General features: G+C 44.8%; 1 protein-coding gene across 2 annotated transcripts; it reads left to right on the plus strand.

The window, feature by feature from the left end:
* Positions 1 to 1,919: 1,919 nt before the first annotated feature.
* On the plus strand, positions 1,920 to 24,929 carry Wdr45b (WD repeat domain 45B). Of its 2 annotated transcripts, none has more exons than XM_048429351.3 (10): positions 1,920 to 2,112; positions 9,147 to 9,221; positions 12,391 to 12,492; positions 14,618 to 14,705; positions 15,962 to 16,056; positions 17,480 to 17,670; positions 21,602 to 21,687; positions 22,526 to 22,627; positions 23,342 to 23,463; positions 23,711 to 24,929. In XM_048429351.3, the coding sequence occupies exons 1-10, from the start codon at positions 2,046 to 2,048 to the stop codon at positions 23,815 to 23,817; spliced, it is 1,035 nt and encodes a 344-aa protein (XP_048285308.1). In that variant the 5' UTR covers positions 1,920 to 2,045; the 3' UTR covers positions 23,818 to 24,929. The 2 variants fall into 2 exon arrangements, with proteins under 2 accessions (XP_048285308.1, XP_048285309.1); XM_048429352.3 differs by having other exon boundaries at positions 24,734 to 24,929.
* Positions 24,930 to 25,198: the final 269 nt, after the last annotated feature.

Raw genomic sequence — 25,198 nt, forward strand, 5'->3', positions numbered from 1 at the left:
TTTGAGAATAAACACAGCCCTCCTGTACTTTGATTTTGAACTTCTGCCTTCCAGGACTGTTGTAGAATAGATTATTATGGGAACCTGAAAAAGTGATAGAGCCAGCAAGTGCTACAGCAAATTTCTGTAGAATGAAAGTTATCAAATGGAACATATTAAGTAAAAGTATTCGTGCTAGGGCTGAGAGATGGCTCAGTGGTTGACAGCACTGGCTGTTCTTCCAGAGGTCCTGAGTTCAATTCCCAGCTATCTGTAATGAGATCTGGTGCCCTCTTCTGGCCTGCAGGCATACATTCAGACAGAACACTGTATACATAATCAATAAATAAATCTTTTTAAAAAGTATTCATGCTTTGGTGGTGAATACACAGAAAGTATAGCTGAAAAGCAGGTTAAACCCCAGCGAGCCTTTGCCATTTTCCCCTATGGCATTCACTGGAAGGTCTGGGCATGGGTACATTAATCCCAGGCATGTGAGCTTCTCTTCAAACACTGAGATGCAAAATATATCACACACGATTATGTCTTCAGTTGCCATGTGAAAATGGCTGCATTGCAGAGATTTACCCACACAGAAAGCTTTCTGTTTTTTACCTGATATTATTTAGGCAATTGGGATAGAGATTGCTCAGTGGTTATGAGTACCTCCCACTCTTACAGAGGACCTGAATTTGGTCCCCAGCATCCACATCTGGTGACATAGCCACCTATAACTCCAGCTCTAGGGGAATCTAATTTCTTCTTCTGACCTCCGAGGGTACCCTCACCCACATAGCATACACACACACACACACACTTAAATAATAAATCTTTAAAATTTCTGTAGACAAAATAAGTGCATTATTGGTGTCACGATGTTTGCTTTTGCAAACATTTGGAGATCCCAGACTCACTTTGCTGAGAAGAAAGCTTCATCAAATTAAATGTGGGTTTCATAAGCAAAATCAAAGCTGCTCGTTGTGAGGTAACTGAAATCAGGCTGTAAGGTGTGAGGTGCGAAGTGCGACTCACTTCTTTCCCAGGTTGTTGGATGGGGCAGAGAGGGGGGATGAGCATATCTTGGGTCATTTGCAGAACTGTCACAAAAATTACCCAAGATGGGGTAGTTTATAAATAACAGAAGTATTAGTCTCACAGTTTGGAAGCTCTAGAGGCCAAAACTTCAAGGACAGGACTCCTGCATGATGGCTCTTTACTTCCAAGAAGCTGTCTTTACTGGGAGGAAAGGGTGGTAAAGCTAGGGAGAGGCCAGTGAGGAAAGAAGGGATCCGGAAAATAAATAGTAGCGGAATGGAAGCACCAGCTTCCACAGCCACTCAGTTTGACTGTGGTCTAACTGGGGCCCAAACCTCTGTGACCAGGACACCCCAACTAATAGCCTCTCCTAGTGATTAGTGAGGGAGGCGGGGGTGGGGGAGAACTTTCCTATGGGGGTTGTGTCCTGTGAGGCTATTGGAGTTAGGGAGGTGTCTCTTGGGGAAATCTGTGTCTGTGGGAAGACGAGTCCGACGGTTGGGCAGAAAGACATAGAGGATTGTCTGTGTCCCCTTCTTGGCGTGGGTCCGTTGGAAAACGCAAGTGCCAATACAAGAAGGCTGCTTCCGAGGAAACGTGAGTTCCGTGGGAAGGTGGCCAGGGTTCCTGGAGAGTCTGGACGTGGGCAGGCGTGTCGGGGGCGGTCCAGTCTATCCTGTCCGGCTCTGGGAGCGTCTAGGAACCTACCTCCCTCCGCAGCTCCTCCTCCAATCCGTCCAGTCCCGCCCCTCACGGACGCGCTCGGCTTTCCCCGGCCACCAACTTCCCAGAGCCGGAAAGTCTTCGGCGCTCTGGGCACGCTAGCTGAGCGCGCACGCGCACCAGCGGGCCCGCGCGCACTGACGACGCACGCGCTGACGACACACGCACGACGCAAGCCCCTAGGACCGTCGCTTCCGGCCGCGGCGGCCCTAGCGCCGCGCTACTGGATAGATCGTCGGGTTTGGAGCGGAATGCGGTGCTGAGGGGCGAGGGACAACCCCCCACCCCCCCGCCGCCGCTAGGGCGCCATGAACCTTCTGCCATGTAACCCCCACGGCAACGGGCTGCTGTATGCCGGCTTCAACCAGGACCATGGTGAGACTCCGGGCCCGGCTCCGTGGCAGTAACCCCAGCCCTTCCGGGAGACCCCGACCCGACGCTGTGCCTCGCCACTGCAGGGCCCCGGGTCTGTCTGTCGCGAGTGTTCCCCCCGGACCCTAACGGGAGACCTCGGTCACGCCCTGAGACCTCAGACTCTTTGGGGAGCTCCCCGCCCCCCCCCCCCCCCGCTTTTCCATCCAGGGCAACCACAGCGTGGCGAGCACACACCCCCACCCCATGTTCCTGCGGACGCGCTGCCTCTCCCCGCGGGCAGCCTCACTTTGTGCCGGGTGCCTAGACCACGCAGGCTTACTACCTAGCGTGAGGGTCTTAAAGCGTTTACGTTGCCATCGTGTGTCGTCGAAGGTCCTACCGGTCACAGAGCGGCAGTTTGTCATGGTTCTTGTAGTCTGGCATCTTGATGCGGGTCCCAGCAATATCCCTCTCCCTTCCCTCCGGTATTTTCTTCTGTTCAATAGAATGAAAAGACGTCTGTGTTTTTGCCTTTTCGGGAGCTGCTCTATGAGTTTGGGGTCTTGGGGAAGATGTTTTTAACCCCTGTGTGCTGTACTCCAAGATGTGGGCGGGAACTCCTGCCTCCGATGTCAAGTTCCCCTTTCTATTTTTTTTCCTTGTTTTTTCGGAACAGGGTTTCTCTGTGTAACCCTGGGCGTTCTGGAACTCACTCTGTAGACCAGGCTGGCCTCGAGCTTCGATTCGCCTGCCTCTGCCTCCTAAGAGCAATGATTAGAGTACGGCCCAGCTAAATTACCTTTTTCTAAATCTCCCCAAAGGAAGAAAAAAGCATAAAGGCTGTTATTCTGGGCTTCTAAGAGTTTTAACATCTTGGCATTCAAAAATAAGATTTTTTGAAGGCACTTAAGCAAATGTATGATTTCCTAACCCAGAAAAATGAACTTAACTTGAATTCTGTTGTTTTTGGGAAAGGATCTTGTTCTCTTGACCGAGTTTGTCTTGGGCCAAAGGATCTTCTTCCCACAGCCTCTGGGGTAGGTGGGATTACAAGGCTGATTCTACTACTGCCCCTGGCTAAGAAGATGATTTTTTTTCCTTAAAAAAAAAAACTTTAAGTTTATCTTTGAGACAGTCACACTGTGTATCTCTGGCTGTTCTGGAACTCATAGAGATCTGCCTCCCTTTACCTCACACCTAGCCATTTTGGTTTTTGAGATGGAGTCTCACTCACTATGTAAACTATGGCTGACCTTAAACTATGCTGATCCTCCTGCTTCATACACCATACTCACACCATCCCTTTTAAAATAATTTTTAAATAACTTATTTTGAGGTGCTGGGGTACAAAAAAGAAATAATTTTTAAGTAGATAGTACTATTGTGTATCTCATCTGTATATATTTGCCTGGAGTTCATGGGCTAGGTGTTTCAGGAGGTCTGAGGGATGCAGTCAATATAATCAAAACCCATAGGATAGATATAACGTTTCTGAGGTGAACGAAGGTAAGGGGTAGAAAATGTGTCTGTCCTATGACAAGTGTAGGAAGCTTTCCTTTAGATTTGGAGATGGGCAGGATTACTCTTCTCCTTTGAAGGCACTGGCAGTTCTTGGAAGAAAGCAGACTGCAGTGTCGTAGAGCAGCCTGGGATTGCTGACCTGGTGATTGCCCTCTTAGTCTTGGTCCCTTTGTGGGGACTGAAGGAGCACAATTAACATCAACAAGGTAGGGGTGAGGTATACAATGGGCATCGTCTGGCCAAACATTCTGAATTTAAGAGCAGGAAAGAAATCAGTAATTTTTTGATTAAATTTTGGTAATCAAACCTCTTACAGAATTAATAGTTCTACAATTCCTTAAGAAATTCCCTTTTAGCTGGGTGTGGCAGTGCATGCCTTTGACCCCAGCACTTAGGAAGCAGAAGCAGGCAAATCTCTTGAGTTTCACGCTAGCTTGGTCTACATAGTGAGTTCCAAGACAGCTAGGGTTACACAGAGAAACCCTGTCCCCAGAAACGAAAGAAAGAAAGAAAATAGTTTTTAAGCTGGCAAATTGTCGTAGTTACTTTTCTGTTGCCCTGATGAGACACCATGACAGGAGTTATTGGGAGCTTACCATTTCAGGGGACTGGACTCCGTGACCTTCATGGGGGAAACATGGCAGTGAGTGGGCAGGCGTGGCTGAGAGTTTACATCTGATCCACAAGCAAGAGGCAGATAGATGTGTGCACCCCTAGTAACACACCTTGTCTAACAAGCCCATATCTCCAAATCTTGCCCAAACAGTTACACCAACTAGACAACAAGTATTTAAATATATGAGCTGATGGGTGTTGCATGGAGGGGCCTGCTTGTTTGTCCTGGCTGCCCAGCTACCGTACACCCAAAATAACCACACAGAAACTGTATTCATTAAAACACCGCTTGGCCCATTAGCTCTGACTTTTTATTGGCTAACTCTTACATCTCAGTTTAACCCATTTCTATTAATCTGTGTATCGCCATGTGGCAGTGGCTTACCAGGAAAAATTAGACATGTCTGTCTCTGGCAGCTCTGTGGTGTCTCTCTCCACCTTTCTTCTCCCAGCATTCAGGTCCATCTTCCCCGCCTACCTAAGTTCTGCCCTATCAACAGGCCAGGGCAGTTTCTTTAGTTATTAACCACTGAAAGCAACACATAGACAAAAGGACCTCCCACACCATTTCCCCTTTTCTGTTTAAACAAAAAGGAAGGTGTTGACTTTAACATAGTAAAATTACATATAACAAACCAATTATCAAGCAAGAAAATTGCAGTTACAATAGTTATATCTACTTTATCTTTTATCATAACTAAGAAAAACTATAACTATAAATTCTTCAACTCCATCAAAGACTCCAGAAGAATATATTACTTAAGCAAACAGGAAGTGCATTGTAAGCAACTTCTAAAACTCTAGAATTGACAGAGACATCTTGTTGTCTAGACAGTCACCCAAAGTTCTGTATCATTGGGTCATCCATCTTCAGCCTACAGGCCCATAGTATCCAGCAGACTTTTCCATGAAGCAGGAAATTTCAAAGACAGTTCAGTCACTTTCTTCTGTATCCTGAAGAATGTCTCACAGACTCTTTCATGAAGCAGGAACTCTGAAGGATCATCTCACCTTTAGGCAAGTTCAGCAGTCATTTCTATGCAGGTTCTGCCTGTCCAGTTAAGCAATCCACGCAAGAGCCGTTTCTTGCCCAGATGGCTAAACAACACCATAAGGAGTCCCTTCGATGCCCATCTTCCTCTTGAAGTAGCTTGTATTGCCAGGAGCAGATGTGTCTCATTGTCATGAAAAGTCCTAAATTATTAAAACATTTAAGTGCCATATTCTGAAGGTCTCTGAAAGTTTTGAAGAATACCTAACTGAAATATGCCTCTATATATCCAGAAAACCTAACTAACATGACTATAATCTTGACTATTATAAATGACTATCTATTACATTGCATTTAAATGAGCTACACAAACACAATGTCTTAAGATCAGAAATGTAAATATAACAAAATTGACCTTAAATTTGTATCAATAAATATTGTCAGGGTTTCTATCCTGCCCAGTTAACACAATCGCTAAGTCCCAAAGAAATCACACAGAGGTCTATGTTAGTTATAAACTTATTGGTCTAGTATCTCAGGCTTATTAACTCATAACTTATATTAGCCCGCTATTTTTATCTGTTAGCCACATGGCTCAGTACCTTTTTTAGCAGTCACATTTTGCTTTTTCTGTGGCTGGATCACAACTGCCAAATAAACTTTCCTCTTCCCAGAATTCTACTGTTCTCATTGCCCTGCCTCTACTTCCTGCCTGGTTGTCCTGCCTATACTTCCTGCCTGGCTCCTGGCCAATCAGTGTTTACTTAAAATAAAATTGACAGGATACAGACCATTGTTCCACAGCAAATAAACCACAATCCATAACAAAGCAAGTTATTCATATCTATATCATATCCCCCTTTAAATGTAAACAAACATTTATAGTCAATATTTGGAAATATGGGCTTAGATTTGTCCGTACTGCTTCCTGCTGTTTGGAGGTGCTGTTAATCAGGTCTTCCATGGTGTATTCTGTGTGCTAGGTTCATCCCAGTCAGCAGGTGGGCAAAGTAATTTTTTGAGGGTGTTCATGGTGACCTTTCAGGGGGGCATAGTCTATGAAACCATATTCACCTGGAAGCAATCCAGAGGTTCTCATCTTCTGTGAAAACAAAAGAAGAACCTTTTTTTTTCCCAAGCAACATGTCCTTAGACCCAAATTCTGAAGTCAAGATACCTTTACAATATACATGCTGGTTTAGCTTAGTAGCCCATAGAATGAAATGTCTCTCTGTACTTAGCTCCTTCACAGTCAAAAAATTCAAAGAAAACACAATAATATACAGAATTCAGATTCTGTGAATTTTCCATTTTTACATGGCTTATTTTTCTTTACTCCTTTTAATCTATGACTATTTGTACTCTGTCTCTTTAAAGACTTTACCCCTTTTTTTAAGCATTAACTTTATTTTATGACTCTATACTCTTTTCTTTCTCTCTCCCAAGCCTATGTACATTTATCCAACACTGTGACCCATTTAGAGATCTTTTATGTCTGAATCTGTCCTGTTGTGAATCTGTAATTTTTTACTGTCCAGGAGCACTTCTTAAAAACTCAAGTTGTGCCATTAGTAGAGGTAATACGGTACGACCTGTTTGCCTGCCAAGTCTAAAACTTAAGCCGCGCTATTACTGTGACATATATGGTAGTTCCAGCTACCTCTGCACAGTCCAGCATGGCCAAGCACACTGCTCCAGTTCCAGGTACACTGCCAGTCCAAATTGCCATCAAGCAAGCTGCATGCAGCATGCTGCTCACAAAACCAACTCAAATGCTCTGTAGTCAGACCTCCTGCCTGAAAGAGTCAGGGCTTGCACTAGCAGTGGCCCAGAAAGCCAGCATTTTAAAACCACCACTTTTTTCCTGCTACGACTGGGTCAGGAAAATCTCCCTTAAAGGAGCCAGTAAAGAGCAAAAAGTTGTGTTAAACTTTCTATTTTTGTGTTTGAAATTAAGCTCTCTCAGGTTTTTAAAGTGGATTTAGTCCCTCATGTTGGTGCCAATTGTTGTATGGAGGGGCCTGCTTGTTTGTCCCAGCTGTCTGGCTTGCTTACACCCAAAATAACCACACAGAAACTGTATTCATTAAAACACTGCTTGGCCCATTAGCTCTAACTTCTTATTGGCTAACTCTTACATCTCAGTTTAACCCATTTCTATTAATCTGTGTATCGCCATGTGGCAGTGGCTTACCAGGAAAGATTCGACATGTCTGTCTCTGGCGGCTCCATGGTGTCTCTGTGGTGTCTCTCTCTACCTTTCTTCTCCCAGCATTCAAGTCCATCTTCCCCGCCTACCTAAGTTCTGCCCTATCAACAGGCCAGGGCAGTTTCTTTAGTCATTAACCACTGAAAGCAGCACATAGACAGAAGGACCTCCCACACCAAATGGGGGCCATTCTTACTCAGACATTCGCAGGAGTGTGGCTCGGTTAATGGAGTGCATGCCTAGCTTTCATGAGGTCATGGGTTTGGACCAATACTAGTGCTTCCATTCACTGGGGATGGTGGTAGAGTCCTGTAATCTCAGCACTGGGGAAGTGGAGGCTGGAGGATCAGGAGTCTCAAGGTCTCTGGCTAGAATAGCCTTATGTGTTGAGTCGGTTACAACTTGGTTTGGCTTATACTGATTTGTAGATTTACTTTTGGTGTTTTTTTACTGAATTGTTTTTGTTTGTTTTGTTTTAGTTGGTTGATTTTCTTTTGTTTGTTTTGGTTTTGACTTGTTTCGGTTTGGTTTTTGAGACAAGGTTACTCTGTGTAGCCCTGAGTGTCCTGGAACTCTGTAGACTAGACTGGCCACAGACTCAGAGATCCTCCTGCCTCTGCCTCCCTAGTGTTGGGAATAGAAAGCATGCACCATCGCCGACTGGCTGCTCTTGGTGAGTTTAGAAATCGCTTTATTCATGCAGAGACTGGAGGTAGGCAGCAGGTGTCTTTGTCTCTGGAGGTGAAGTGTGGACTAGAGCTGCTCGGCTGGTACCGCAGAGCATCTTTGCATCTCTTAAACCATTGACCATTGTACAACTGCTGTGAGGAACCAAACTGCAACATTGAATTGGGAGGAAAAGATGAAGCGTTTGGTTTCCTTCTCTCAGCTGAAGCTTGATTTCAGTAATAGTTGAGCACCATATTTGAAGTTAATTAGTGTAGTTTTATGTTGCCATGATTATAGGAATCACCATATCATCCTGAAACTTGGGTGCTTTTTTGTTTTTTGGGTTATTTTTTTGTTTTGTTTTGTTTTTTGTTTTTTTGAGACAGGGTTTCCCAGGAACTAGCTCTTGTAGACCAAGCTGGCCTTGAACACACAGAGATCCGCCTGCCACTGCCTCTCGAGTGCTGGAATTAAAGGCGTGCACCACCACCTGGGAATTTTTTCAATTCCTAGCACTACCTTTTATTTGGACCTTGACAATCTCAGTATGTGACCTGGAGACAGTGACTGAGATGTCCTAAGTCAGTCACTGCTTGTGACTGTTGTAACAGGAGTTTGAGGAGTCTGAACAGTCAAGAGTGAGGTCATGGGAGACCTCAGCATTGCTCTCTAGGAGGTCACCCTGGAGGTGGAAAAGAGCAGCTCCACCTTGTCTGCTACACTGCACATCCCCTAACAGTATACCTGACACAGTACTTGAGTACTGTGTTGTAGAAGGGGAGTCTGGTGAGAGTCTGGCGCTAGTGAGAGGTGTGTCCGATGTTTAAGCAGAAACCTGGCCCACAGGAATGCCAGAGAAGGGCCCAGAGTGGGGAAACTGCATGGTAAATGGCCATCCAAAGTACATTCCAGAAAAATGATGCTTCTGAAGTTGCTGTGGCTTAGTACACAGCATATATGGTTTGAACATGTGACAGACGCTTCCCTGGACCCCTTCTACTGGCAACAGCTCTGGAGATTAACATGTCTCTTCCATGTTTCTTGCTTTAGGATGTTTTGCATGTGGAATGGAAAATGGATTCCGAGTCTATAACACTGATCCACTCAAAGAAAAAGAGAAACAAGGTAAGGGTATGGCGATCATTTCCTGGTCGTCCCCCCACCCCCACCCCACCGCCCTCAGTCTAGAGAGAAGACCTTGACTGAGATGGAAGCAAGCAGAACTTGACCCTTTGTAAACGGGGGCCGACCATGTTTCTCTTCCTCCTTCACATCTTTAGCCCCTAGTACCTCTGCTTGGAAGATTAAGGTGTATTTAATGCAGGGCACTTCCCACACTTTTCTTCCTGAATGTAAAACTAGAGAAAGCAGATCATGGGTTTAATCTCAGTTTATGGGACTCTTAAATTATTCAAATGTCCAGCACTTACAAAGTATTAATAGTTGGGTTTAATGGCACATATCTGTAACCCTGGCATTCAGATCTTACTGTTCAGAAAGCTGCGGTAGAAGGATTGTGAGTGAGTGAGTTCAAGACCAAGCAGGGCTTCATAACAAAACAGTCTGGAAAAGAAAATTTTCTTTATAATGCTAAATTATAATTCTTCCTACTTATTTGAATATCTTTTTTTTTTCCCCGAGACAGGGTTTTGCTGTGTAGATCTGTAGACTGGCCTCAAACTCAGAGACCTACCTGCCTGTGCCTCCACCACTAATGCCTAGCTATTTGGGTGTCTTGATCCATGTTTTGTTTGTTTTTTAATTTAAAATTGTGTCTGTGTGTGTGTGTGTGTGTGTGTAAAGAATGTTTGTCTGTGTGCTTCTTGCATGCCTGGTTCACAAGAGACCAGAAGAGGGCCCTGGGTTCCCTGGAACTGGAGTTAGAGGCAGTTGAGAGTTACATGTGCTGGCAGTCAGAGCTGGGCCTGGGGAAGAGCAGCCAGTATTCTTAACTGCTAAGCCATCTTTCTAGCTCCTTAGTCTGTGTTTTCATAAAATAAAAATTTTCAAAAGCTGGAACTAGAAATTGTGTAGGTAAATAAAATAATTGTGCTTTTCATTTTTATGATTAATTTTGATAAGTAGAGTTTTTTTCAGCTTACTTTCTCTTCCTATATATTTTTTCTTAAACATTTGGCAGTTTCTGGTTCTTAACTACTGGGATAATAAAGCACTAACAGTAAGTGAACAATTTTAGATAAATTATTGAAAATTAACAATAATAACCATTTCTCTCCAAAGTTGGGTTTTAAATTTTCTGATTCCAGTACTATCTTAGCTCTGTTAAAGGAAATTATCATCCAGCTGAAGTTGCACATATCTGTAATCCCAGTGCTCTGGAGGCTGAGGCAGGAGAAATTTGAGTTCTAGCTATAAAGTGAGACCCTGTCTAATAAAGCAGCAAGCTGAATATGGTGGTATAAGCTTTTAATCTCAGCACTCTGGAGGCGGAGGCTAGCCGGGTCTACAGAGTGAGAATCCTGTCTCAAATTGAAAACAGACGCTATCTTCTATTCCTTCATGAAACACCATAGCAAGAGCAACTTGGAGAGAAAAGGGTTTATTCAGCTTTTATATCCCACGTAACTGTCCGTTGATAGAAACCAAGGCAGAAACTCAACAGGCCAGGAACCTGGAGGCAGGAGCTGGTGCAGAGGCCATGGAGGGTGCTGCTTGCTGGTTTACTCCCTATGGCTTGCTCAGCCTGCTTTCTCATAGAACTCGGGACCATCAGCCCAGGGGTGCCACCACCCACAATGGGCTGGACTTTTCTCATCAACCAGCCATTAATTAAGAAAATGCTCTACAGGCTGATGTACAACCAAACATTATGGAAGCATTTTCTCTATTGGGGTTCCCTCTTCTCAGATTACTCTAGTTTGTGTCAAGTTGACGTACAACTAACCATACAGACATCGATAGTAAAAGTACGACTGCTGGGATTCAACAGTAACACTTCTGTGTCGCACCAAAATATTATTTGTGATCAGCTGACCCACCACCCTTCTTCCTTCCCTCCCTCCCTCCCTTCCTTCTTTCTCACCCAGGGCCTTGTGCATACAAAGCAGCTGCTCCCTTGAGCTGCATCTAACCCTGTAGTACAACAGACGGTTAGAACACCCCACACATGAAGTCACTGATTGACTTAGCCTTTGCTTTAGGGCTTCTAATATACTTTTGTTTATTTGTTTATTTACTTGTGAGACTGTATATAGTATAAACTAGCTTTGTGCTCTTCAGCATGTGCAGTGTTGGGTGCACATGCTGAAGTCAAAGTTTTGTGGGTTCTGTTCTCTTCTACATTTATATAGGTTCTGGATCAAACTCAGATAGTTGAGCTTTGCATGGCAAGCTCTGTACCAACTGAGCTATTGAGCTCTTAATCCTCCTGCCTCAGCCTCCTGAGTACTGGAGTTACAGATGTGCACCACAACTGCTTACTTCTCCAAAATCTGTAGAACTTGTTGCATCTTAAAATATGAATTTGGGAGCTGGGTGTAGTGGTGCACACACCTTTAGCATTCAGAAGGCAGAGAAGGAGGATCTCTGTGAGTTCTAGGCCACCTTGATCTACATAGTGAGCTCCAGGACAGCCAGGGTTATATAGAGACCCTGTCTTAAAGAAAAAAAGAGAGAGAGAGATTTATCTATGTATATATGTGTGTATACACACACACACACACAAACACACACATACATTTTCCACTTTTACTCAATTAGTTTCTCAGGGAATTTGTTCTTAGCTCTCAAGAGACTGTTGCTCACAATGACAGAAACTTGAGAGAAGTCAGGAAAGCCTACCACTTGTTTTCTGAGGTAGTCACCATTTCTACTTCAGATGGTATTTGGTTACAAATTGATTATTGAGGATAAAATGCTGGGGCCTGAAGGGATGGCTTAGCAGTCAAGATTGATTCTTAGCACCACATGGCAGCTCACAACTTTCTACGATTCCAGTTCCAGGATTTCTTAATACCCTCTTCTAGCCTCTGTGGGCCTTAAGCACACACATGGTACACAGATATAATACAGGCAAAGCTCCCTTACACTTAAAATAGTGTGAGAATGAAATGCTGGCTAGGTCAGGTGTGGTGGTACGTGTTTTAATCTTAGCACTCAGAAGGCAGAGGCAGGCAGAGTTCTTAAGTTTTAAGCAAGGCTTAGAGCCAGGGCTACCATAGTAAGACCTGGCTCAAAAATAAGTAAATAAATTAGTGGAATGCTTAGTTAGCATTGTATGTTGTCACTTTTTCTCATTTGTTAAACATTTTAACTTTTTAAATTATCATTTCAGAATTTTTAGAAGGAGGAGTTGGCCACGTGGAAATGTTATTTCGCTGTAACTATTTAGCTTTAGTTGGTGGTGGAAAAAAGCCGAAATATCCTCCCAACAAAGGTACAGTAGTCCTTTCTTTAAAACCTTGCCATGTGTGTCTTTGTATCCTGTATTTTGTAGAGCATCTTATGTCTGTAACCATGTGAGAGCCTCTCTAGTAGTCCTCTGGGGTGTTGAAAACCATTGGGAAAGGAGCTTCCAGAAAGTAGGTGGATGGGAAGACTGGATGTCAACTGTTAATGAGTGAGGTGTGCTTCACCTGTAGGTTGGTAATGGTGTAACTGTGATTCAGGGTAAAGCAAAGTCTAGGGAAGTTTTTTTTTCCCCTGCTGAAAGCCATGGACTCATAGAAACATTAACTTGTTGTTCACATAGAACAAAGAGCCAGGTTGGCTGTGGGTGCATGGGTTACAGTTTTAGTGTGGATTTGTTGTTATATGTATTAGAGGAAATTACAGTTGAAAGGTATGGCCCTCCTAAAATTTGTTTTCACTGTAGACATCACACCCTTAGTTGAGCTTAATCTAGCTTTTGTTAAAAGGAGGAAGTGAACACAGCTGATCCCATCTGAATTAAGAAAGCTTGACGGGGGGAAAAAAGACCTGAAAAGAAGGAGGGAAAGAAACGGGAGATGGAGGGTTACTTGAGAATGGAGTGGGGCGTATCTTGGGGATGAGGGAGACTAAGTATAGACAGAAGTTTCTGTCCTGCTTGGTCCTGCAGCCGTTCAGTCCAACAAAACACACAGAGGCTTATATTAATTATAAATTGGTTGATTTGACCTATTAGCTCAGGCTTAATAACTATCTCTTACAACTCAGATTAACCCATAATTCTTGTCTATGCTAGCCACATGGCTTGGTACCTTACTCAATGAGGTATTCTCATCTCATTCCTCTCCATCTGGATGGTGACTGCAGACTGCCTTTCTTCTTCCCAGAATTCTCCTAGTCTGGTTGTCGTGCCTCACTGCTGGCCAGTCAGCGTTTTATTAAACCAGTAAGACTGACAAAATCTTTACAGGGTACAAGAGCATTGCCCCACAGCAACTGTCAGTTGAGGATGTACTGGGAGGGTAAGCTAGTGTCTGGTAGAGAATTGGAATAGCTCATGTCTGATACAGGAAAAAAAGGAAAGGATTGTGAGGGTGGGTGTCTTGAGGCTTTGTTTCTATTACTGAGTTCCCAAAAAGGAAAGAAAGGGGACCATGTACAAAGGCAGAGGTGATTATGGGTCCTAGGCTTGCCGTTCTCGGCGGAGCTCTGTGCACACGGGAAACAGCCAGCACTCAGGTGAGGTTGGCCCCACAGTTCTGCCTTTGTTTCAGAATCAGGAGCAGAGAGATGAAAGAGAAAAGTAGTGTGGTTATGGGTAGGGATCTTGCCCTTCCCCTTTTCTTTGTGCTAAGTCCTATATTCCCTACTACCTATCATTATTTTTAAAGATTTTAAAAATTATTTATTTACGCATGGGATAAGGAAGAGAAGTTCCAGAAACTGGTTCTCTTTCCACCATGTGGGTTCGGTGGGTTCCAGGTAGTGAACTCAGGTTATCAGGTTCAGTACAAAAACCTTTACCCATTGAGCGAGCCTTCTCTTTGCCACCTGCCTATTCCTTCTCCTGCTTTTTCCCCTACTCTCCCCTTTTCTTTATGGTGCTAGGAACTGAACCTAGAGCTCCAAAGGCATGCTAGACTATACTCAACAGTGAGCTATATTCCCAGCCAGTTTTTAAAAATCTATTTCTGTACATGTGTGTTTGAGTGTACACCACGTTTGTGAGTGCCAGAGGAGGCCAGAAGAGGACATTGGAGTCCCTGGAACTGGAATTAGAGGTGATTGTGAATTGCCAGACGTGGGTGTTCAGAACTGAACTTGCGTCCACTAGAAGAGCAGAAAGCACTGTTAATCACCAGGCCATCTGCAGCCCCCTTTCATTCTCTCTGGCATTGAAACACTTAGTGACTGCAGTCGCTATTCAGGTGAAACTGGCTTGAGTGTGTCCGACAGGTAGGGTTCCTAAGACCTTGGTTGTGCTTGTGAGTCGGGGAGGGTTCTGAGGGCTATTTCCACGTAGCCTTACAAGCTTGGCCATACCCTGCCGTTTGGCCTCATGTGTCAGATGCCATCTGCAGCTCTGCACTGTGGGCTATTTGTGACGCCACATGCACTCTCTGGTGTTTCAGTGATGATCTGGGATGACCTGAAGAAGAAGACCGTCATCGAGATAGAGTTCTCCACGGAGGTCAAAGCTGTCAAGTTGCGGAGAGATAGGTGGGTTCAATGGTAATTTTCTAAGTGGAATTTCTTTTCCTTAAAAAACAGATACAGTGATTTTTCTGTGGAATAGCGTATTAAAATGTTAGTAACTGTAGTTTATGACCCATAGCAGAAGAGGGGTTTTTTTTTCTTCTGCCCTGAGGAAGGCTGGAAATTTGATTGGCTGCTAGATTCTCCAGAGGGATGTTCTGGGTAGGCATGGGGATGTCACCAGGTGTGCATGTGAAGCCACCACCTTTACTGGGTGTCCCGTGTTGAAAGTAGAGAACTTGGAAGCTGAGCTTGTCGTTGACTCTTACCTGCTGAAAGAGCATTGCCTTACAGAGCTCACCCTGGTAGCTTGTTGAGAAAGAAGGGCTTTATCACTATCCCTTGTGTTTTAACTTGATGTGGTTTATGTGTCATATTCCTAAGCTGTCCCTGTCCTGCATCATTTTTAGCTTAGTTATGGTAGTGTTTAGAGGCCGTAATAATGCAAATATTTGACCCAAACTAATAATCTTCTACTTGGAAAATTTTCGGGTGGTGTTTTGTTCTGTTTTTGTTTTAGTTTGTTGATCAGGGTAGCCCAAGCTGGCCCTAAAGTCTTACCATTCTGCCTCTGCTTTCCAAGTGGCAGGAGGGGCTACTCAGGCTTGTGCCTCTACTCCTGGTACAATTTCCTTAATTATAGAAATGTTTTAAGAGTAAGAGTGTAATTTTGTGATGTGTCTCACCTTGCTAATGCTCTAGTTGAGATGTCTGTCTGCTCATGATGTTTCTCAAAGCTCAAAGTTTCTCTGAGAGTGACCTCTGAAAGATGGTGGACCCATCCAGCTGTGCTCAGCCCTTATACTTTTGCCTTTTGGGCCACATTGGGACCTGTTTGTAACAGGAATTGATGGCACACACCTACAATCTCAACACTTGGGAAATGAAGGCAAGAGTTAAGGCCACCCTCAAGTATGTAACAAGCTCAAGGCTAGTTTGGGCTATATGAGACCCTAACTCAAAAAAAAAGAAAGTAGGTGTGTTGTTTATAGACACTTAAAATCCCAGCACTCGGGGAATAGACAAGAGGACCCCTGCAAGTTTGAGACTGAAGCCGGCTGAACTGCAAAGTGAGACCCCGACAAGATAAAAATAGCAAGCCCAGTCCGTTTTGTATGAGGTACTTCCTGTGTTTCTGAGTTTCACAGTTGGGAACAGAAATCTCAAAATGATTATTTTACTTTTGAGGAGAGGAGCTCTGATTGCATTTTTCTTTTCAGAATTGTTGTGGTTCTGGACTCCATGATTAAGGTGTTTACATTCACACACAATCCCCATCAGCTGCACGTCTTTGAAACCTGCTATAACCCTAAAGGTGAGAACTGGAGAGGAAGGCAGCAATGGGGAACTGGTCCATGTGGGGATACAGATGAGGCTGGGTGCCCTGCGCACACTCAGACAAGCCCTGGAGTGCTAGCTTTTCCTCTCTGCCTGCCCGAGCTCCCTTAGCATCCTGGATGCCACACCCTTACCACAGTCTTGGCACAGTCTTGGGGTTCTTCCTCTGCTGTCTGCCTCCATAGCTAACCACATTGGGAGCTGCTGAGCTCTGGCCTTTTCTTCTTTTTATTGGGGGGGGGGGTTGTAGACTGTTTATAACTGACTTACGTATCCAACCCTCACCCTCATACTGTCGCAGAAATGGTCATTTTCCCCCTTCAGTTATGTTCTGCTATAAATTACATGCTTACCCCCATCTTTCCCTTCATTTTTTTTTCTTTTTCTCTCTTACCTCTTTTTTGTTTCTTTTGAGTGAAGTCTTGCTAGGCAGGCTAGTCTTGAACTTCAGGACTCAACTGCCCCTGGCTCAGCTTCCAGAGTAGCTGGCACACTAGCCAGGAAGTACATGTTCAGCTCTCTGAATACTTGTGTTTATTGAGACAGATTCTCATAGCCTAGGCTGGCCTACTACACACACTCCTCCTGCCGCAGCCTCCCGAGTGCTGGGATTTTACAGATGCTACGCTCCACTGCACCCTGCTGAGAACCATTGTTTTGATACAGGGTATTGTTTTTGTCTTCTGTATTACATTACTTTGGTTCCCTTTGTTTTGATCAGTAAGAATCAAAAGTGTCTTTTGGACTCTCCATTCTTTTCCAGTGATCCATATGCCAGTACCACTCTGCCATTATTGCTGAAACTTTAAAGTTAATCTTAAAATTACATAACATCAATCTTCCAGTCTTACTTTATACATTTACATTTTTTGTGCATTTTGGGGAGGGTGTCTTTTAGAACCTTTCTTCCTCATAACCCTCCATGTCAGCTTGTGTGCTGAGGGTTTAGCTATGTCTTTGAAGGCTGTGGATGAGTTAGACACAGGCAAAGCTGGCTTTTCCAGCCATGGCCTTGGGAAGAGTATCTCTATCTAGATTGACGCTAAGTATTTGAAGGTTTGTGTTATTGCTGATGGAGTAGTTCTTAAGTTCTGTAATTTAAGAATTAAATTTTTTGTTATATTCTCAGTAGCTGGCATTATGGAAGACAGATGCCTGATAGATAAATGTGTTCAGTAGTAAACTGTTCAGCAAGTGTTCCCTGTGTAAGCAGGTCTCATGGGCAGCAGCTTCTTCAGCCCTGATGCTCTTTCCAGTCAGTGACTGATTCCAAGGTCGATATACTCCACAAATAGTTGACTTGTGGCCGAGGATTTGAGAGCAGGAGGTGGGTCTGGGTTGTGAGGAAGCAGGCTTTAGCCATTGTCGTCTCCCAACCAGTTCTCTCTGTCTCTGCATAGGTCTCTGTGTCCTGTGTCCCAACAGTAACAACTCCCTTCTCGCCTTCCCCGGCACTCACACCGGCCATGTACAGCTTGTGGACCTGGCCAGCACCGAGAAGCCACCAGTGGACATTCCTGCACATGAGGGCGTCCTGAGCTGCATTGCTCTCAACCTGCAGGGAACACGAATTGCAACTGCATCTGAAAAAGTAAGTGCAGGCCTCCATGCCAGTTAGATCTGATTATGGGACGGGGTCTAGGCCAGACACACTGTCTGCTTTGCTTCCCGTTCTTTACAAACCCAGTTTGTCGTTCAAGTGTGATAAGGACAGACTGCTAACCGGGGTGTGGTGGCATGTCTGTAATGCCAGCCCTCGGAAGACTGAGACGGACTGCGGGGTGAGACCTTAGTCTTGGTTGTCTGGTGACACTGCAGAGTGTCTTTCGAACCTGCCTAAGGATATTTCCTCATTGATTTGACCACAGATTGAAACTTTGGCATATTGACCACTGTATTGGTTCCTTTCTGTGCTGTGATAAAGCACCACGACCAACAGCAGCCATGGAGGGTTTATTTTGACTTTCAGAGGGAGAATCCATAACAACAGATGAAACATGGAAACAGACAGCTAGACCAGGAAGCAGAGAGGTCAGACTGCACATGGGTTGAGCAGTGGGTTTTCAAAGCCTACCCCAATGCTGTACTTCCTCCAGCTAATCTCCGCAAGCAGTAACAACTACTGGGGCTAAGCGTTAATACCTTTGAACCTGTAGGGGAACGTTGCTCACTCAAACCCCCATATCCATGTTGTCCTTTATTTTTGTCTGAAGTGAAAACCAAAAATCTATACCTATTTTTAGATTATTTGGGGGGGAGCTTGAGGGATGGAGGGTAGCTTTGTAGAATTGGTTTTCTTTCTGTATTTGTGTGGGTTCCAGGCATTGAACTCTGGTTGCCAAGTTTGTGCTACAAGTACGTTTATCTGCTGACCACTGCATAAGCTTCTGAAAATTAGTATTTTTTTTTAACTATGGTTTCCACTTAGGACAGTAAGCCCAATATCACCTTGTAGGAAATTATTAATTAGAGTGAACTGACAAGCCAGTGGTGTATCTATCAGTGGATTCAGCCTACTGGGAGAACAGGTCACAGTTAGACTCTACCCTGCCTAGTTGTTGCCTGAGCTATTGCTAACAGACAGCAGTGGTCAGTGTATCTGTGGACATACAGCAGAGAGTTAGTAAGTCTACTTCTTCCTGTCCTGGTTACCAGGAGGCCTAGGTATCTGCCTCAGCCTCTTAAGTGCTGGGATTACGGCTGACTAGACAAGGACAGTTTTTATAAATTTAGAAATAGGATTTTCTCAGCTGGGAATATAGCTTCAGTTGATTAGAATGTTTACCTAACTATATACAAATTCCTGAATATGCCCTCCAGAACTACACTAACCATGGTGATGCACACCTTTAGTCCCACCACTGGGAGGCAGAGGCTCTTTAGAAGTTCCAGACTAGCCTGGTATAGTGGTGGCATGTGCCTTAATCTCAGCACTTGGTGAATCTCTGTGAGTTTAAGGCTAGTCTGGTCCATGTAGTGAGTTCCAGGCTAACCAGTGAGAACTACATAGTGAGACCCTGTCTCAGAACAAAAAGCGGTGGGCCATAATGATGCATACCTGTTACCAGTTCTTAGGCGGTAGGGATAAAAGAATCAATTCTTAGCCAGTCTGGTATGTATAAGATACTGTCTTCAAAAACAAACAAACAAACAAAATAAATAGAAACTGATGTCGGTAGGATGGGCTTATCTGGCAAAGGATTTTTTAAAAATTCTTTTACCCTTAGATTCTCCGTTTTTAACCTCCTACACCTAAATTACGTGTATGCAGGTGATGGTGTTCACATGCGTGTGTGGAGACTGGAGGGCAACTGCAGGTGTTCTTCACATGACCATTGTTTTTGAGATGGTCTGTTATTGGCCTGACCAACCAGTGAACACTAGTGATCCCGCTGTCTCCACATCCCTGGCGCTGAGGTTACAGATGTGCGCCATGCCTGACTTTTTTAAAATGGTTTTTGTACGGTCCTGGTACTTGCACAGTAAGTGCTTCACCATGAACTCCCTCCCCAGCCCCTTGTTGGGGCTGCCAGCCAGTCACTGTAGCTGAGACAGTGAGAAAATCTGGGTCAAAAAATAAGGTTGAGGGCGATAGAGAAAGGTACCTAACATTTACCTTTGGCCTCTAATTGCGTATGTATAGTTGTGGACACCCTCACATAGCTGAATACACACACATCAGAATCCCATTAGAAATGTGGGACAGATGTGTTCTTTTTTGTTTTCTCAGCTCAGCAGTACTTTGTATATTTACCAGTGAGGCTTAGATAAAACTCAGGCTTTATGCACACACTGGGCTGAACCCATAGTCAGCTTATGATGATTTGACTTGAATTTTTTATCAGCTCTATAGTGAGTGACAGTAAAACCACACATTCATTACAAACTTGACTTTGAATTTTGGTATTTTCTTTTCTCCTTCCCTCCCTCTGTCCCTCCCTCCCTCCCTTTTATTTTTGTTTTGAGCCAGGGTTTCCCTTGTGTAACAGCCCTGAGTGTCCTGGAACTCATTCTGTAGACCAGGCTGACCTCAAACTCATAGAAATCTTCCTGCCTCCACCTCTCAAGTGCTGGGATTAAAGGTGTGTGCCTCAAATCCAGCAGAAATTTGGTTTAATTATTTATTTGCTTGCTTGTTTGCTTTGTTTTGATTTTTTTTTTTGAGACAGTTTTTTTGTTTGTTTGTTTTCTTAAAACAGCTTTTCTGTGTATCCCTGGCTATTCTGGAACTCTCTCTGTAGACCAGGCTGACCTTGAACTCACAGAGATCTGCCTGCCTCTGCCTCCTAATTTACGTAATATGGTATCTTTCTTGTATTGGTGGATGACAGACAGCAGAAAGGCACAGCCACCTGCCAGGAATAACAACCGATATTCCACACTAAACCATGCTGCCAATGTTTCTTTTGTTAAGACAAGGTGTCTCTGTGTATTCCACACTTTCCTGGAACTCACTATGTAGCCTAGACTTAACTGGAACTCAGTAGTTTGGGGGAGTGTTTTGTTTTATTTTTATTTTGAGAGCCTTACTAAGTGTAACCCTGGCAAGCTATGAACTTGATGTCTTCTATGCCACAATGCCCAGCTCCAACCTTTTTATGGATACAGATATTCAGTAAGTACAGCTCACTGTAGTAAGTACTACTACAGTAAATAGTGATAGCGCACACCTTTAATCCTAGCACTTGAGAGGCAGAGGCAGGTGGGTGTCTATGAGTTGGAGGCCAGCCTGGTCTACAAAGCAAGTTCCGGGACAGCCAGAACTATTACACAGAGAAACCTTGTCTCAAAAAATCGGAGTATTCAGTAAATACATGAGAGTTTTATATATATGTTTGCCTCTGCCTTCCAAGTGTTTGTTTTAGCAAGTTTATTTTTAATGAATACTATTAGAACACTGGATTCTGCAATAATTAATGTTTTCTTCTCTAGAATTTACTTGAACTTCATCTTGTTAGGCTGGGTTCTTACAGCCTTGCCATTGATAGGCCTGAGCAGTGTGTGGTTGGTTAGGTGGCTCCAGCGCATTTCAGGTTTGTTTGGGACACTTTGTGTTGGTTTCCCTGCCAGCTCTCCCTGCGGCATCGCCAGAGGCTGCCAGGTCATCCTCCACAAAAATTGTTTTTATGTTTCATTTTTAAGGAAACTTTTTTTTTTTTTAAAGTTTTGAGTCTTTTGAGCACAGTTCTTGCTCAGGGAGGTTGGTGCAGTTGATGTGGAAGTTCTCCTTTGATTCAGCGCTGCCTCATTTCCTGAGAGGAAGAGGGCCTGATGCCTGTGGAGATGACCTTGCTCTAGTAGGCAGCAGGTCTCCGAGTGAGGACCTGCAGCAGACAGGAGATGGTCTTGTGGCCCCTCCTGCACTGTGCCTGAGCTAGCAGACAAGAGACATGCTGGATTCTAGGTGCTGTGGGCGAGTTGAGAAAGGGCTATCGGGGCCAATGGGTCTTTATGTAAATCGTTTCAGACTGATGAAAGAGTTACAAATTGTTGATAATGAAACACTTCACTGTTTTTCAAAGGGGACCCTTATAAGAATATTTGATACTTCATCAGGGCATTTAATCCAGGAGCTACGAAGAGGATCTCAAGCAGCTAATATCTATTGGTAAGGACTTCACCCTGGGAGTACTAGAACCAGGGTGGGTGGCACAGGTGGGAGGGTGTGGCTGAGCTGTTAGGTTATTGGGTTTCAGCTCTTATTACTGATTTTACTTCTTATTATGGTAAGTAACCACAAAGATTGGGACATTGTGGGCCTTCCCTCTCCTGTGGCAACATGGATATGTTTGCCAGATTCTTCCCATCTCCCTCTATTCCAGCTCACTTCCCTGTGGTACTTACTTCCCCTTTCATGGTAGAGGCCTTGCTGGTTTGTCTGTAATTATTGTAGCCAGTTCGTTTTGTTTTGAGAGTGAACACTTCACCTGTAAGGACCCACAATGTATGTAGTGCTAAAGCCCAGCCAGGCAGGATTTCATACCATGGCTACAGCGAGAGCCTGCCACTACCCCAGCCACTTCTGGCCTGAGGGTATTGAGATTGGGAGTTTAACCTGTGTGCCCTGGCCCTAGGCACACTCCCTACATGTCTGCTGTCAATACAGAATACATGTGGCCATTGCCTGCTATGACACACTTGGGAGCCACCTCCTCGGGGCAGGGTATGCCTTTCTCACCTGAACCTCCTGAAACTGGCATGGAGGTCCTCTCAGGAAACCCCATTCCCTTCACTGACACACAGGCATCAGCAGTGGTGCCTACAGGGACTGATGAACAGAGAGTGTTCCCTGGATCCTGGTTCCATGGTGGATGCTTTTGTTACGGCAGTGCTGAGACCCGGGATGTGGGCTAGTTAGTGCGTTGTGTGTGTTGACGACAAGGGAGTTGGATCTCTCTGGTTCTCTGTATCCGCACAGACCCAAGCCCTGTCTGGTTTCTCTGCAGCATCAACTTCAATCAGGACGCTTCTCTCATCTGTGTGTCCAGTGATCACGGCACTGTGCACATTTTTGCAGCTGAAGATCCAAAAAGGAATAAACAGTCTAGGTGGGTTTTAAGAGTATTGTGATAAGGAAGAGCCCAAAGTTAGAGAATTCCCTGTTTCCTTTAAGGGCAAATCTGATGTCAGTTAGGTTGAGCTCTTTCATATCTCATTAATTTGATGTTTGTGGGATTTGAAAGTGAATGTAGATTGATCCTGTACCTACTGTTCCACTTCCAAGACCCCATTACTGTCAGGTTCTTTGACACTTGGTTCCGGGCTTGGTTCCTGAATGTTGCCATGCTCTTCGAGGGTTAATCTGATGGCAAGAGAGCCTGCGCCCCTTCCTGTGCCGAGAGCCATGCTGTCTTATTACAGAACCATGACTTTTTATGTAAGAAATGAGATCACTCAGTCCAGGGCTGGAGAGGTGACTCATCACTTAAGAGCACTGACCACTCTTCCAGGTGGCTCTGGTTCAATCTCAGTACCCACATGGCAGCTTACAACTGTCTGTAACTCCAGTCCCAGGAAGGCAGAGGCAGGTGAACCTTTATGAGTTCAAGACCAGCCTGGTCTACAGAGCGAGTTCCAAGACAGCCAGGACTGTACACAGAGAAACCCTGCCTCGAAAAGCAAAACAACAATAATAATAAAAAGAACAGCCTAAACTGTAAAAGAATTTCAGAATTTTCAGCAGTGCTCTGCTATCAAGCCAGTTACACTTCTGTCACTGTCTGTGTGAATGTAAGGCCTCTCTTTTCTTCTTGTGCTTACAGTTTGGCATCAGCCAGTTTCCTTCCAAAATACTTCAGCTCCAAGTGGAGCTTCTCCAAGTTTCAGGTTCCATCAGGCTCCCCATGCATCTGTGCCTTTGGAACAGAGCCCAATGCAGTCATTGGTAAGTAGTTCATCCTGTGTGGGAGGCCTCTGCATGTGGTCCAGACTGCACCAAGTCCTGTGGCTGGGGTGGGGCCTACTCAAAGCCTTCAGCATTTAGGATGCTATTAGTACCCTTCCATTTTCCCAGGAATGCTTTGATGGTAGATCTGGGCATTGTGCAGATGACTTTTGCCAGTCCTCATTAGATGAGCATGTACCCTGGTGGGCTGTAACTGCTCATGTATTGATGTGGTCTCCTCTCCCAGCTATCTGTGCGGACGGCAGCTACTACAAGTTCCTGTTCAGTCCCAAGGGCGAGTGTGTCCGGGATGTGTGTGCACAGTTCCTGGAGATGACCGATGACAAGCTGTGACTCTGCCTGTGAGTGCAGCTGATGCCACCACCCAGCGCCCTGTGGATTCTTGGGGCTGGTGCCAGTGCCCCAGGCCTGTGGGTGAGGGGCTCAAGGACCCTCTTCGAGGACCTTGGTCTCGAAGCCATACGTGGTTGTCTGCCTTCCTGAACAAGGCTTCTCATTCCCATATCAAAAGGAATCATCCTCATGGTTCTGCAGACACTCTGGCTCTGAGCATCTCGGGCTCTTGCTGGCCACCACCCTTTAGTTCAACTGTGATGTTAGCATTAGTGACACCACCATACCTTCATGCCAGCAGGCTCCCTGCAGTCCCTGCGGACTATCCAAGCACGAGTCAGTGGAAGCTTGTAGGAATGAGTGTGTCAGGCTCACATCCTAAATCATTCCAGTAGGGTAGAGAACCCTCTGCCACACGTGAGGAGCACTGTTCAGAGCACATACTTGGGGTTCTCACCTTATTGGGCCTTTAGAATGAATTACATCCCAGACCTGCCAGAGAACAGAATGCTGGTGGCACCCACTTGAGGCACAGTCCTCAGGATGCAAGGGAGGCGGGGTCTCCTGGTTTAGTTTGGGTTAAGACAGAACTTCCCATTACCTTTAGGGAACAAAGTAACACATAGACTTTAAGAATCACTCCCAGAAGAAAGCATTACTTAACTTAGGGGCCTTCTCAGTGCAATGTCCATGTGCCTGTAGCTACCAGTTGTGTGAAGGGAATTGGCTTTGCCTGTGGCGTCTACCCTGTCTCATCTCTCCCAACACCCACAGGAACACACACTAGCATTGGGGATGGCAGGCACATCCTGGTACTGACACAGGCTGCAGGCTCCGTGTTTCTGTGCCACTTGAGGTGTATGTTTAGTTTTTTACATATCTTCTAAGAAGCTCGGTTTTGCGGTTTTGATTTCAGGTTGCAAACATTTAAATTGTGCCCAGCAGCAGGTTCTCAGTTCTGCCAGTTCCTTCATATTCCTGTAATCGGCTAACTGTGGATTTGATGTCAAGTATGCATGTTACTTTATGTGTATTTAATCATGAAACTTAATTTTGCACACTTGTTTGTACTGTTTCTTTGAAATAAAAGTGACTAATTTTGTTGTACTCTATCTGTAAAGAGCAGAGCCATGTGTAATGAAGCCAGATGTTCTCATCCTGAGCATATAATGGGATTGGGGGTCCTGCAGCTGCTGTAGGACAGACCTGTAGGCTGTTGAGCTGGGAGTAGAGTGCCCTGTTACATGGGTACCTCACCCGCACAGCCACTGAAGAGAGAAATGGAGTTTGTATGGTCTAGGGCAGCCAGAGAGCGGGTGCAGATGGAACACCTCATAAAAATTTTTTTGGTGTCACTGCTCCCTGCTCTACCAGTGTCGGC

The sequence above is a fragment of the Myodes glareolus genome, chromosome 9, assembly GCF_982192425.1.
Source record: "Myodes glareolus chromosome 9, mMyoGla1.1, whole genome shotgun sequence".
NCBI classification, from domain to species: Eukaryota; Metazoa; Chordata; class Mammalia; order Rodentia; family Cricetidae; genus Myodes; species Myodes glareolus.